General features: G+C 37.1%; 1 protein-coding gene across 1 annotated transcript in view; it reads left to right on the forward strand.

Annotated features, from left to right (window-relative positions):
- Window positions 1-13,988, forward strand: part of prex2 (phosphatidylinositol-3,4,5-trisphosphate-dependent Rac exchange factor 2) — a 112,936-nt gene extending 98,948 nt beyond the window's left edge. Inside the window, exons 37-40 of the mRNA XM_066720793.1 lie at window positions 258-448; window positions 5,021-5,123; window positions 11,080-11,147; window positions 12,647-13,988. Of these exons, the coding sequence (XP_066576890.1) occupies window positions 258-448; window positions 5,021-5,123; window positions 11,080-11,147; window positions 12,647-12,692 (408 nt within the window). The 3' untranslated portion in view covers window positions 12,693-13,988. The remainder of the gene's footprint in view (window positions 1-257; window positions 449-5,020; window positions 5,124-11,079; window positions 11,148-12,646) is intronic.
- Window positions 13,989-15,140: the final 1,152 nt, after the last annotated feature.

The following is a 15,140-nucleotide window of genomic DNA, read 5'->3' on the forward strand; positions in this document are numbered from 1 at the left end:
GTCTCTGTTACTATCCCAGTATTGTCTAGTCAAGAATAAAGTTATCTTTAGTCACTTATTAAAGACTGCTATATAAACTTACTTACACACCAAGGTGGGAGATCTCTACACTGCAACACAGAACCTCCTACCATTGTCTACTGGTTGAGCAAGGTCTCCCCATGACTCACCATTTTATCCAGACAGGTGAGAGAGCCTATGAGAATAGACTACGACTCTCACCCCCTCTCCCCTTCCTGTTTTCTCTCACCTCTCAGATGATGAGGCCTCTCAATGCACTGGACGAGCTGTATCGATTAATGGAGTCTTTCATCAGCTCGAAACGCACGGCGTCCTGCCAGTTCACGGCCTGTGGAGCGTCTGGCGTGGGCCTGCTGTCAGTGGCCTCTGAGCTGTGCAACCGCCTGGGGGCCTGTCACATCATGATGTGCAACAGTGGTGTCCACAGGTAGGACTGCACAACTCATTGAAGTGCCTTCCTGTTTTTCTCTTGCTTTCTTTTTGATCCCAGAAAACCATTGATTTCCTAAACATGGACCTGTGCCAGATTTACCTTCCTTTATTTATTTTCTCCCAATTGTTTTAGCCTTTAGTTGGCTTTATTAATACACTGCATTGATTTATGACTGTGCTTTGTTTAATACTATATGTCATCATAGTCTCAGTAAAGTAATATTTAATCTGCCAGAGAAATGTAGGTTCAGTCAGCAAATATGCAATACTGGACATTTCTGAAATGGCTTCTGCATTATCCACTCAGCAAATGTATTTGGCTTGAAGGTAATCGTGGTTTCAGTAATTATGTTATTATAAAATATCTGCTAGAGCAAGAAACTCCAGGTTAGAGTCTGTGGTAATTTCTAATTGTGTTTATTTTTAAAACTGCTGGACCAAGTCATTAACATGTTCCACCTTTCTTTTACTCCCCTGCTTATTTTGTATGACTCATGGCAAATCTCATCAAATGTACTTCATTTAAATGCTGCAGTAACATCAGTTTATTTTAAATAAATGATGGAGTTAAAGACTGGTTCAATTACGTCTCTATCTTCTGGTTATGACTTGCTATATTTCCACAAGGTTACGATTCACGATGCCCTGTTGAGTAATGCATCGTAAAACATCAACCACCATCAAGAAAGGGAATACATTTCCTGCCCATGTGCTTCCTGTCATCACAGTCCCTTCTCTCTTCCTTCTGATTGTCATTTTGATTAAGCACTGAGAATTGAGCCTCCTGAACCATAATAGAAAATCCAAAATGGGCTGTGAGAGTTAAGGTTCTCTATTAACCTGAGGCAATGTGACAGAACTATTCATTGAACACTAGTCTCCATGACGAGCAGGGTGCACACTGACAAATGAGATTCGAACGCCTGCCATCATTATTTCGATCTTAAACATATGTATGTGCTTCCTTCATGTTGTGTAGGCAGAGAGGTAAACTGGAAGTGTCAGAAAGTCAGATAGTGGCCACATAAGCGTGTGTGTGTGTGTGTGTGTGCACACGTTGTGACATGTACACCTTCTAAAATATAATAAAAAAAATTGTGTCCTTACGTTTTGTAAGCTGAGCCCTTTCCAAAATGTTTACCCCTTCAAAATGTTAACCCTAATTTGAAATCCACTCGTCATTTGTTTTTTCAGTTAAACACTTTGAAATGACCTTTCTTGTCAGCAAGATACAGGGAGCTTACAGAGCTAGAGAAAATGCTTTACCGTTTATTCCTACTGCTTGGTAACAATGAGGGAAAGACTAAACATGCAGCCATTGTAAGCACATTTTCCAAAGAAAAAGGTGTCATATATTATCTGTTGAAAGTGCCACAAAATTTTCCACTACCGTATTGACCTGAGTAACACCCAAGGCATAATTTATATAATCTGAATATTATGTAATCTTGTTATTCTAAGTGTTTCATATCACAGTCTTTATTTATTTATTTATTTATGTATTTATTCACTGAGGAATATATCCCCGTCATACTCTCATACTCTTAATTTTACCTCCTAACCTCACTCCCCTGAACTAAAGCTTCCTTATATAGAAACCCCACCCAATAAACAACAGGTGTTTGGCATTATCCTGCTGAGTGACTAACCTGTGCAGGGCCAGCTTTATCCTGGGACCTGTAGTCTTTTAGGTGTCCACCATTGTAACAGCCATGAAAAACTAAAAAGTGCAGTTTAAAGAAGTAAGTCCTGATGTATGATCTTTTCCATACTGTACTAAGCACCTTACCACAATATATAGATTTATGCTTCAATTCAATTTGGGATTTTCTTATGGCAAGGCTGATTAACATTGTCCCTTGGTACCCTTATCGGCTGTAGCCTCTTCATTATCTTCTAGATCAGGAACTGTGAAATGGAACATAATTGGAAATCATTAAATTGGATTAAATAGACATTAGAGAATTAGACATTAAAAAGTGTGTTACACAATACAGGCAACATATACATATACATTAACAAGTCATTCGTATCAACCGCAAAATGAAGCCAACCATTAAACCCTTTTGTGGTTATACTGAATTTACTAACTTTTGTCACCAACTTCCAGGGACGTATGAAAAGTGCCTTAGGAATTAAATGCATATTGAATCGGTTTTCAAAGGAAGCTCAGTTTTGTTAGCAATTACCCTTTGTCGGCTCATCCAGAAAATGTCTGCAAGTAGTCATAGTTATTTCAGTCTCAGTAGAACATTAAAGAGATAATCTCTTGGTATTCCTCTCTGAAGCACTAATTGCAGACCCACTTTGTAATTGATCCCTATTTTTGCACATTGCAGATAACAATTAGTTAGTATCAGTGGAATGTTATCGACCTTCGGAGAAAGGGACTCAAATTGACATCAAACAGTGAGACAAGTACGAAAATACAATCAGGCAGTGGCAAGAGTTAGGACAGTTTAATCAGGTGTAAAAGGCCTGGGATCGATACAGCTTTGTAGCTTGTTATCATAGAAAGGTCAGCGCATACCCTTGACTGCCTGTTATTAAATGAACCAGTTATCAGAATGAGATGCTTCAGAATTTACACACAGAAACAGCATTCCATAAAAAACGTAAAATACAAAAAAGAACTGTTGTGACTTGCACAAGAATCCAAAACCTTTCCAAATGTATGTTGCAAAACAAAATATCTTTTAGAATGTAACTGAAATGCATCCACAGAGGTAGTCTGTGGATTGATTGCTAATTCTTAACCATAAAAATACTCTAACCTTTGCACAGTGGTGCGATGCTTAATGGAGGTTTGTTCAAAGTGTGATGTTTATATTTCCATAGACTACAGACACCGACAAAACCAAAGGTCAGGTTAATTTATACTAGAATCAGACTCCTTTGTATTATTTACAGTGAAAGTCAATTCCCATACAGATGCATTCATTACTTGCAGATCATGCTTGCGAAATGTGCATGAACAAGTGATTGATAAGGGCATGCTACTGCCAGTCAGGAGCACAGGATGACGTTTGAAGAAAGTGGATCAATGTTCTTCTCTTCTGTGAGATAGATGTGCTGATTTAAGGCTATAGAACTGCAATAGAACTGCATCCACAATAGAGACAATGTTAATGGTTGTGCAATGAGAACAAGCTCAAAGATTATTTCCAATAGAAACATCTGAGCTTTTACCCAATATTCTAATTGTCCAAAAACGGAAATATCACAGAGAATAGGCATTGTGTTGTTTGCTGATGACTTACCATTAGAAGTTGCATTGCTTCGGTATAATATAGAGTATGAATATGACTCTGTCTTTGTCTTCTCTGGTTTACTGGTATAACGGGATCTGTGAATCACACAAAGAACCACCATGAGCACTCTAGGTGTTCAACATTTGAATCTGAGGAAGTTACCCATGTATATTTTTAAGTGCAAGATAGTTTGAACACCATTCCTTTCTATGTTTGCCAAAATACCAATTTAATCATTCAGGATCAACCTGGGTTACATCCAGATTAAAATAGGATATGACTTTTCCCGAAACTGAGTGACTACTATGGAAAATGCCAAAAAAGCAGTCGAAGCCTTTGAAGTTATGTGCTAATGTGCTGTGAAAAACAAATCAGGAAAAGATAATGACCGTGCCTGTAGTTATGCTAAAGACTCTCAAGTATCAGTCTTGTATGATGCCTGTAGAGGGAAGAGAGACTCCTGCTGGCTCCTCTGTGAGTCATATTATTGCCGCTCAATGTATTTGCCACAGGAGCTGGGAAAGACCAGAGCAGTGTCATGTCATGTGCTCTGTTCTTCATATCAAGCTAACATGCTTCATCACTCTCACTGCCACTCTCCCCTTCGCACTGCCATCGCTCTGCCAGTAGGAAATATGCCAGTTGGATGCTTCAGTATTACTCCTACCCTCTCATTTTTTTAAATAATTTCCAATGCTTGTTTGCTGTGAACCCTGAACACAAGTGACAGAGGAAATCCATCAAGTCAAAACTATTCCCAGTTAAATAGAAATTGAAACGCATGCTGTTATCCAAACGTATATCCAACCCGTGTCAGTGAGGTGCCCTTTAAATGGCAGATATATGAATAAATAAATAAACATAGACCTCTGCACACGTGTTCTAGAACATTTCCACGACAACATTTCATTGCTGGAGGTCAGAACGACAGACGGGGACTGATACGGGATCGAGAGTGGATGTTTTCATAGCCTCGGCTGATGATTTCAGGGAGGCTCATGTGGAACGGCTCCATGTGATAACAGAGTGAAAAATGAGAGACAAAATTCGTGCATTTAACCACATCCAGTGAAAAGAAAAAGCACCCAGGTTGGCGATATGATGGATTGTTGTGACACAGTAGAAAAACAGCTACAGTCAGCATTTTTTATTCACCACGAGCTAATGCTCATGAGGGGGGACATTCTGAGTGTCTCTGTGTTGTGAGGTTTTGTAATATTTTGTCATGTAGCAGTATGGCGTGTACACTACATGTTATCTATTGCATTTGTATGACACACATTTACATTGAAATATTTGTACCTCATTACCTCCAGGTGCACCCTGAGCGTTACTCTTGAACAGGCCATCCTGCTGGCAAGGAGCCATGGACTGCCCCCCCGCTGCATCATGCAGGCCACTGATGTCATGAGGAAACAGGTAGACACCCCCTCAAAATATCTATCCCACTATATTCTGCGGGTTGCTGACATTTCTTTCTCTCTCTCTACGATTCTGTTAAGCTAACTCCCAAAGCTGCTTAAATACTTCATCCTTGCAATGAAAAAAGAAAACAAATGTAATAAAACAAAAGCCCCTTTTCTCTTTATAGTTTTTGAAGTACAATTTCAATTACAATTGTCAACGGGCAGAAACCAGCTTATGTTTTCAGTGGACTCCATGAAAATTAGATTTTTATAAACAATTCTCGCAAGACATGCCCCAGATGTTTGGAGAGACTTGTTCCACTGTTTGTGAATGAAATTATGCTGCCAACTATGGATCAATTGCACGAGCAGAACTGGATGTGTAAACAAGCAAGCCAAGAATTCAACGCTGACATTTATTTTCCGTTCTGGAGCATTAGCCATGAGACCTATAAGGGGAATCTTTTGTCTGAGACCAGTTACATCTCCATTGATCTTTTCTTCTGACTCTACATGATTTACACACCTCTGACAAATAAACTGGAGAGTCCTGGCAATTTTGAACTACTTTATTAAATTTACCATTCAGCCTAAGGCTTCAGAAATCGCAATACACGCGGGTATGTGCACATAATTCACACCTTTAATACTTTAACCGTAAATTATATTTAAAAGTGACTTCCATAAAGGGGAAATGCAACTGACAGACTTTTATACTTTTTCATTTCCACACCTTATTAAAAACATCCTTCTGAGTCCCATAATGGAATGCCAAAGGGGCTGCATTAATGTGAAGCTGAGAGCTTAAAGTTAGGGGTGTGAGATGAGAATGCACTACTGTATATTACGTGACCTTGAAAGGGGAATTGGTGAGTCAAATAAGTGCCCATATTTCTGTCCTGGATAGTGTCAGAGCATCTCCTTGGAAACAGTGCGAACTACTACTTTTTCTAACTCTCGTGGGATTAAATAGAATATACTGTATATCCAAGAACTTTTAAGGTGTATACTGTAATTTGACATTCAAGTTTTTCACCATTGCTTTAAAACGAATCAGAACATTCTTCAATTCCAAGCAAGTAAAAGTCTGTCTGGTAACACAGACAGACTGAGACCATCTGAGACCATTTCCAGTAGGTAATTTTATATGGGTAATGATGAATTAGCTATTACTACCATGTTGCCCTTTTTGTATCTTTCTATTTTCCGTGAGTTACAGTACAGTTTAAATATCCAATTAACCGTGATTTCCTTTGATTTATTGAGTCTCTTTGGTCTCAGTTTAAAAACTATGAAAATTACAAAATCAGAACGGTCACAGGAGACACAAAGACCGCATACTCTCTCTGAGAAAAAAACAAAAACCAGTCAGGCCATCTGCTTCTTTTGGGACTGGAAATCTATTGCGCAAATGTCAATAAATTGTGGGGAAGATTAACACGGCTCCTAACAACAACACTACAAGCTCACAGGTGCCCAGTTGTGAGACAACCTGAGATGACCCTGACCAACTTTATGTCCTCAAAGTAATACCGGGCCTCTTGTACAACAGGTAGGATATAGGCCAGTTTAAACCAGCAATATTTAGATTCTAGATCACAACCTGCAATCAAGATCGAGCCACCTGGTATCATATACATATTTCTTTCACCAAGACAGGTGGATACATATACAGGCAACCCACTATATTATTATCAGGATTCAAGTGTACTTCCATCAAAATGGCTTTCATTTTCTTGTCATTTAAATCAAATAAGAATGCCTCCTAGTGTGGGGTTTATTTATTCATTTCTGCCCTGTGAATAGAAGTATCTAAAATGGGAAAGATTATATCCATCCTATTTTTGAAGGAATTACTGCATGGTTATCCATTTAGTATGGCTTTATTGCTTGAATTTATTAAATACTTTATCTGTCCATTGCCACTTAAAAACCCAATGCATTTTTTGAAGATAGTTTAAATAAATTAAATTGAAAATGACATTAACGCCAAACAGTATAGCATAAAAAGTGTGGAAAAGATAAGCTATTCCGTTAACTAAACTGCCTGCAGAAATAATTTGCAAATTCCCCAGTTCTTACATCTCTGGCACAGACATGACTTTATGAATATGAATGGATCCTGGCCAGGCTTTCTGATGCTGAGTATTTATTAAAACATTTTCAATATCACAGAAACGATCAAAGAAGAGCCATTCATCATGGGTATAGATTGACAGTGCGGCAATGGAAAAGACTGAAATATTGCCATCATGTTGGTTTAATATTCACAGTCATCCCATTTACATTTGCAAACAGTTTCCTTATAATATTAGATAGATTACTTTTTGAAGGTTTATTAACTCCACTGTTTCACATGAATGGTTTCAAAGAGACCACTCAAACCTTTTCAAGCCAGACCCATAAGGCAAATATTGAGGAAATTCCTCTAGCGTGCCCTTGTATGGAGCAGTCTTAAAGCCTAGAAAATGATCTGAACCGCAGTATAACACATTCAGATCAGGAGCTCGAAGAAAGTAAAAAAAAGTACATTATTTGGATGTTTTAAATATAAATAATATTTAACATCTATTTATTTTAACGTCTATAAACACACCAATAAAACTGTTCTGTGTTGAGAAGATGCCAAAATCATTCATTGGTACATATGTGTTGTTTATGAAACACTGAAACACTTTATGAAGCACTGAAAGTAAGGTGACAATAGATCTTAAAGATCTGTAGCATTTATACTTCCTCATTTACCCATTGTTTACCTTCTGAAATGTTTTCTTGTTTTCCAGTAAGAATTCTGTTGGCCCAATTGCCCCTTCTAAAAGACCAATCACAAAAGCCCACGTTATTTCCATAGTCTATAAGAACACATTATTGATTCAATTCATTTCATGTTAATGTGTATTACACTAGCACAATACAAAGGATGAAGACTCCATAACATAAGCTGGAACTTGATATCACAATTTCTCCTTTAGGATCATGTTGAAGAACATGACATGCTTTGCTTTTATTAAAACTGTGCTACCTGAATAAGTCATTTGAGGACAGCAAGAATAAAAACCAAAATTTAAAAAGCACACCGTATTTTTATATTGTAAAGTCTTCTCTTGAAATCGACTAAATTTAAGTCCTCTACTGGTGTTTCATGATGTGCCGAATCTCTCTTTGAAATAACATTTAAGCCTGAGGCCTTAAATCACCCATCCACCTATCATCCCACCCACCTTTTCTCAAACTCTTAACAATACAATACCTTTATAAGTCAAGGGTAGATTTAATTGCTTTCTTATGGTTTTCTGTTCCCATTTTAAAATGTTCTTATTTGCTCATGTTTTATGTTGCTCCCCTGAGTGAGTATCCCCCTCCTATACCACTTAGATGGATAGGTCTGATATTCATCATATAATTACTGATCCTTATCCAACTACAAGCAGCAGTCAAGACACTGACTCTAAGTGCCAAATTGAGTTTCATGCTCAGTCTTTGCTTCATCCTGATCTTCTGAAATAGAGTAAAGAGAAATGACCTTCCCTTATGGAAGTGTTACATTTCTGTAAATTAGTGTGAGAATTAGAGAGAATCCATCTCAGGGCTGAGCATATACCCAAGACCCAGGGACATATTCTCACTCTTGTCATTAGAAAGTTTAGATCTGAAGTAGAGAATTATTAAAAATATGGTATTTTTCTCAATCCAATCCAATCAATCCTGAATTAATTATACTTGTCAATGTCTAGAAGAAGTAGACATCAATTGCTATTTTGATAGTTCATTAATTACAAAAATAGATATTAATGAATTATTGCTTTGTTATTTACATTAATGCAATAAGTATAAAGCCTATGCATATCTATTATTGTGGGCAATTTCCTCTGATTTAAATTCCAAGTAAATTCACTGTTAATTTATCATTCATAGTGATGGTCAGGTGAAGGAATTATAAAGTATGTAAATCACAGCCAGGTTAACCACATCTGTTTTCAAATGAGAGGAGGCCATTCGACCCATCTGTGTGTGATTGATATTTTGTGCTATGTTTAGTCAAGCCTTTGCCTGAAGATTGCATTATTATTATTTTAAAATCCACTATATACTGTGGACTGATTCTGAAGAACACCAGGACAGAGACCCCTGCTTATCTTTACAGGATGTGGATCAGTTTGTGAAGAGGACTGGGGTTTAGACATTGATGTTCTCAATGCCCACTTCCTTTGCCCTTCACAAAACTTTCTTGATGTGTAAGGGTGCCAGAGATTAAAAAATATATAATAAGACTATCCTGTAAGGGTGCCAGAGATGAAAAAATATATAATAAGACTATCCAGGACAATCATTATGTCCTTGTGATCTTCTTTGGGATTTATCTGTGCAAATTCCATTCCCTGTCACATTTTAAAGGCCATTTCTCAATCGTGTTGCATCGATTTCACAACATGAATCAAGCTGAATACTGTGACTGTTCTCAGCCCCCACTAAATGAGTATCACATTCACAGTGGAGAACACATTCAATAACGCAGCAAAGTGATGTTTCTTCAGCATTTAGTAAACATCCCATTACATCTGTTATATGCCTAATTTGACTGTGATTCTGTTTAAATGTACTCAGTATTGTGGGTATGCCCATCTGCTTAATACATTTAAAATGCAGTGTCAACTTATTTATACCCAAACCCAAAATGGCTGCACTTGAAGAAAACAACTGAGTGTCACAGACAAGAACTTAATCGCACCTGTCAGTTTGCCTTAATCTGACTGCAGTGTCATCCTACACACAGTGCTCTTGCTGCAGTGATGTGTATTCCATCACGCAACACAGGGACCTGAACTGATTTTGAACGAAAGTTGTGTAGTGTGTTTATGAGATGTTTGTGTTGTATTATATAAACATTGCGACTGTAATGTTTTCATATATTGTTAGCCCACTTCCTGCAACTGATGTAAAGTGAGATGATTTGCAATCTGATGTGGCGTGGGAGGGTGGGCATTCTTGATGTTTCTCCACAAACCAATAGCAATGGTTCAGTACATATAAACACAACATATTTAATGTTCCTGGGATTTGGGTGACCCCTGTAGTAACATAACTTTTAATGCATTTAATGTAATGTGTGCGACATAGGGCAAATAAAGATTGTTTATGGTTGGTTTTAATTTACAAAATGTAGGAGTACAGATTTATGAGATCATCCACTGGTTTTAGCTAACAAGGGGCCTGTCTTCTCACTGTCTTGATATAAGGCAGCCTTGGTTTCTGTGTATGAGCTTGACTTATTAGAAAGCTTCATCCAAAATGATGAATTGGTCTCACACAAACTCATAGTTCATCTCTAGGCCCTTGGAAGTACTAAAAATGTATATCTGGCATCAGCATTTATTTTGACAAGTGAGTGCATCTCAGATTCTCTGGCAAGGCCAATGCTCACAAAATAGAAAGAGGAGCAGTTTGGGACTTATTAATCCTTCACTTTACTACCACTGCTTCCCTGTTGAAAGGCTCCCCAGAAGCAAAGCGCTCTAACCTTTTTTAAATGGGGAGGCGGCTTATTCATCTGTGGGAGAAACTAATGGGCTGTGTCTGGGTGTGGAGTTTCTCCTGTGTTGTCTAATGTGAATCAGACTTTTGTGTTTGAGTTGTGGCTTGATATAAAATGTTTTCCAAGAATAGCACAGGGTTTGATCATTTAGGTTTATGATTTTTGTATTTGTAAATCGAGGTGAATTTAAAAATACACTGTCGAATAGAATTGAACATACTTTGATAAGTTAGAAAGTTCAACTGTGGTTTGGAATTAGTACTGTTATGCTTGATGTTTAAAGTATTTGGCTATTTTGCCATTTTGGCCAAAGTTTGATCATTCATGAATAATTGTCTGCATAAAATATATAGGTTTTGCAAATTTTAATAATGTTGCAAAGTATGGATATCTGGACCACAAATCATTTACAACTTTTGTTTCTTCTCCAAAACAGGGAGCAAGAGTTCAAAACTCAGCCAAGAACCTGGGCGTGAGGGACCGCACCCCCCAGTCTGTTCCCAGGTAATAATGGGGGGCTCTTATTGGGTTTACACCTCTGAAAACTAACAATGCTAATGTCACTGTCCCAGGGAGGAGCCTGCAGACTGCAGAAAGGGGCATCTTTTCATTTAGCATCATCATTTCAGTTATTGATGTTAAAATTATTCAAATTTTCAACGATCTTGAGGTACATTCTCCTTGGCCAACTACTGTATTTGGCCTCTTCGGGAACCAGATTGAAACCTTTTAAAATGTCCAGGGCATTTCTGTAAGACTAATGGAAGTACATTTTTCATTGTGACTTATATTTGTTTTTCTGGAGTTTCTGCATAACTTCTTTCACATCGGGGGTTTCAAGCAGTTTAATGAACTCTTCTACAGTCTGTTTAAAGCCCTGCAAAGTTCCTGGCTCTCTGGAGAAGGACCACGGGCTCAGCTGTGGAATATGTTATGTGCTGTTCGGTACTCCACTGAGAGCAGTAACACAGTGATTTATGAAGTGGGCTACTTGTCACTGTGTTTGGGGGGGGGGGGTTTGTGAGAATGAAATTAAGCTGAAGTGTCACCAGCAAAGAACCAAGGTTAGAAGATTGATTCCTCCTGAAAGTGCAGTGTACTGGATTACTTGTGAATTAAGGATTCTGGGGTTAATTGTCATGATATTGTCAAAATAATAAGGACTCCACACTCCTAGAAATAAACCAAACCATGTGAAAACCATTTTAGAATTAGTCTTTTGAACGTTTCGGTAAAATCGGCATATATTAGAGTGGCAAATCATTAGCAGAGTTCAAGTAACAAGATATATATTTGATTGGCATTAAAATGTAGTTATTTTATAAAAATGACTTATAAATAGGTATTTTAAAATGAATTGACAATTGTCAAGAGAATTTATTAAATCACTTATTTTTTTTAACTGCATATTAAATATAAATCTACAGCATGCCTGTTTGCTTTCATTCTGCCGGAACTCCCTGATGGCCAAGTGGAGAAATTCTAAAATGTTAAGGTGTGCTGTGGTTTACACACTATGATTATTAGTGAGCAAGCCATGATGTTATGTTAATAGCTCCTGGCCATAATGTATTCGGGTATATTAATTTTTTCTGAATGTGACCATTTGTTTATCTATTTAATTTGATGTAATCTCTGTGTGACATAACAAATATGTTAGCTAATGTCACATCATGTCTCTATTAAGTACATATCATATGCACAGTGTCTTTAAATTCACCCTCTGCTGTTATGCATTATGTTTTCTTCACGATTCAATGTTATTTATAGTTTAGTATAGTATTTCCCATGGCCATTTGTATTGGCACCTTAAGAAAAGGGTCATTTTTTTCCTTAAGTGCTCTTTGGAGTTTTAAGGCTGTTGCACAAAGCCGTTTAAGAATGAAGTGAATCAATAACCTTGTTAAGGGAAATGGTATTTTTATTAATGTGTTTTATGCAACCAGTCCTTTGTCCCAATGTGTGTTACATAAAGGCTCTTGTGTGTGTGTTCTGTATACCAGGTTGTACAAGCTTTGCCAGCCACCACCACCAGATGGAGACCCATGAAGACCCTTGTATATAACTGGAGAGGGTCCAACCCAGCACAGAACCAGTGCCCATCTGTAGACAGCCCTCCCAGACTGCAGTCTGAACACTGCTCTGCAAAACTGTCTAAGCAAAGTCTATCTACAGGGTTCAGAGTTAACCCCACTTCCATGTATTCCTCCTTTTTTTTCCCTTATAGGTATTGTATGTAAATAGTCAAACTACATGTAACTTTATATATTTGATGTTAAAGCATGTTAAGTCATATTCTTTGTATAACTCCTGGCTACATTGCATCTCATTTTAGAATTCATTGAACAGATTGATTAGTTTTCTAGACAGAATAACCTCTCCAGACCTCAAATCACTGTGCTTCAAGGGGTTTCCCATGCGGCATAAATCTAATCTGTGCGTTACCTGTTGCTTTTCATATGTACATTGTTACTGTCAGAGAAGGAATAAGATCGATGATGTGAGAGAGATGTGTGAAGAAGCTACCATTCCATCCAATATCATGTAGTGGATGTTTTACAGTTTATTGGAATGTATTCCCACTAATCATTCATCACACACTTTTCCTAAATCTTCCAGTTTATCACGTCCTGTCAAGTGCCAGGTCTAATTCTCCTGATATTTAGGGAATAACCCACATGCTGCAGTGAAATGACAGATTTATAATGTGTCCCGTGGCATCAGTCTCAGTGCCTTAGAAAGCTTAATCTTCAGATAACTTGTTAGTGAACTTTAAACGGTGTTATGCCTTTTTACTTTTTTGTACTAAGCTATTGTAAATAGGTTTTAAATATATATTCAGTACTCAGGACCAAAAGGTTTTCCAAGAGTCAATATTTGCAGAGCAAATGTATCGGCAGCAGTGTAGGCCATTTTTATTCCTATGCAAATAGAGACGAGCAGACATTAAACAACACTGTTGACTTTAGAGAGATGTTAACCATTTCCAGAGATCGCCTCATTATATATTGTAAACAGAGGTAACATTTTCAAGAAATAAAACCATAAAAAGGTGTTGTAAAATGAACATGCCTGTCTCACATAATAGCTCCTAATTTGTATTAAATTTCAACATGCTATAAGGCAGTCGAGCAATGTAAAAAAGTGAAATTGTAAAAAGTAGTAGCAAAGTTTGTTAGAATGCATATTACCATAATTTATTGTTTTTTAAAACTGACCTGTAATAGGACATGTATTCATGATATCAACTTCTGCTCTCATGTTACACTTATGTTTAATGTTATGTTTTACTTTTAATGTTATGCCTTAGTTATTAATTACAATTAAACAGATCTAAGATGTTTAAATTGTTTTAGACTTATGTTGCTTAATATGAGTGGTGCAGAATGTATTGTGCAGGCTTTTTTCACCCGATGTCACAGGGCACGTCTGTGCAGTTTTGTGTTTAGAAGTGCAATTTTAAAACATTTTAATTTTTTAAGCATGCAGTTCAGTTCCTCTCCAGTGGTCACTTAAATCAATCCTGAACATGGAATTAAATAGCACTGGGAGTCAATTTCCAACCTTTTGACCTCACAACCTTTTCAATGTCCAAATGTAGTTGTAGGAAAAATGGGACCCAGAGAGCATTTCACTTCAACACAGAGAGAGAGAGACAGACTTGTATAAGCCTTCCACTTGTTTTTCAAATTAAAATCCCTCTACAAGTATAATTGGAACATGTTTATGTTCTTTAGATGGGCAGTACACCTGTGAGGCTTTGGGTAAATCTGGTTAAATGATAAAATACTTTGTCAGGTATCTAAGCTGGAAAAAAGAAAAACCAACAGAAGGTATTGTTGCCCTCAAGGTTAGATATTGAGTTGGATGTCCAGTACACAATCTTTTTCTGAGTCCTCCTCATTAGTTTTGATACTTTGGGATATTTTTACACTTGAGTATTAGAGATGCATTGCTCTGTTTGAAATTCAGAGTTTATGAATGCCTCAGGCTGCATTGTGAAATATTGTGCAGCTTCAGGTTGTTCTAACTTCTAGTTGGGATTTTACCAGATTAAATTTAGAAGTACTGTACATTCTATGTCATGTGATAAAATTAATGCTAACAATGTGCAATAAATAAAATATTAAGTATGACGAAGAATTTCGAGCAAATTAGAAACATCCTTGAAAAAGCTGCAGGTTTCTGTGCTGTAATTGTGTTTCAGAGTCCTGTAATAGATCAGAGCTCCATCAGTAGTATTTAAAACGGTTTAGAGCTGTGTGTCTGTGTGTATACACATATACACATAAACAATACGTTTAACATTAACAGTTTATTTTACAAGTATGTTTCCTGTAATGAAATGAAACAGTTGCCCAGTAAGTAATATCTTATGATTTGACATGGTTGCTGATGAAATGCAAGAGTTTGTGTTTAATGTAAACATTGAATACATTAAGATTCATTTACAGTGTTTTTTATTGTTTGTCATTCACACACACTTTTATTTGTTTT

The sequence above is a fragment of the Amia ocellicauda genome, chromosome 2 (genome assembly GCF_036373705.1).
Source record: "Amia ocellicauda isolate fAmiCal2 chromosome 2, fAmiCal2.hap1, whole genome shotgun sequence".
NCBI lineage: Eukaryota > Metazoa > Chordata > Actinopteri > Amiiformes > Amiidae > Amia > Amia ocellicauda.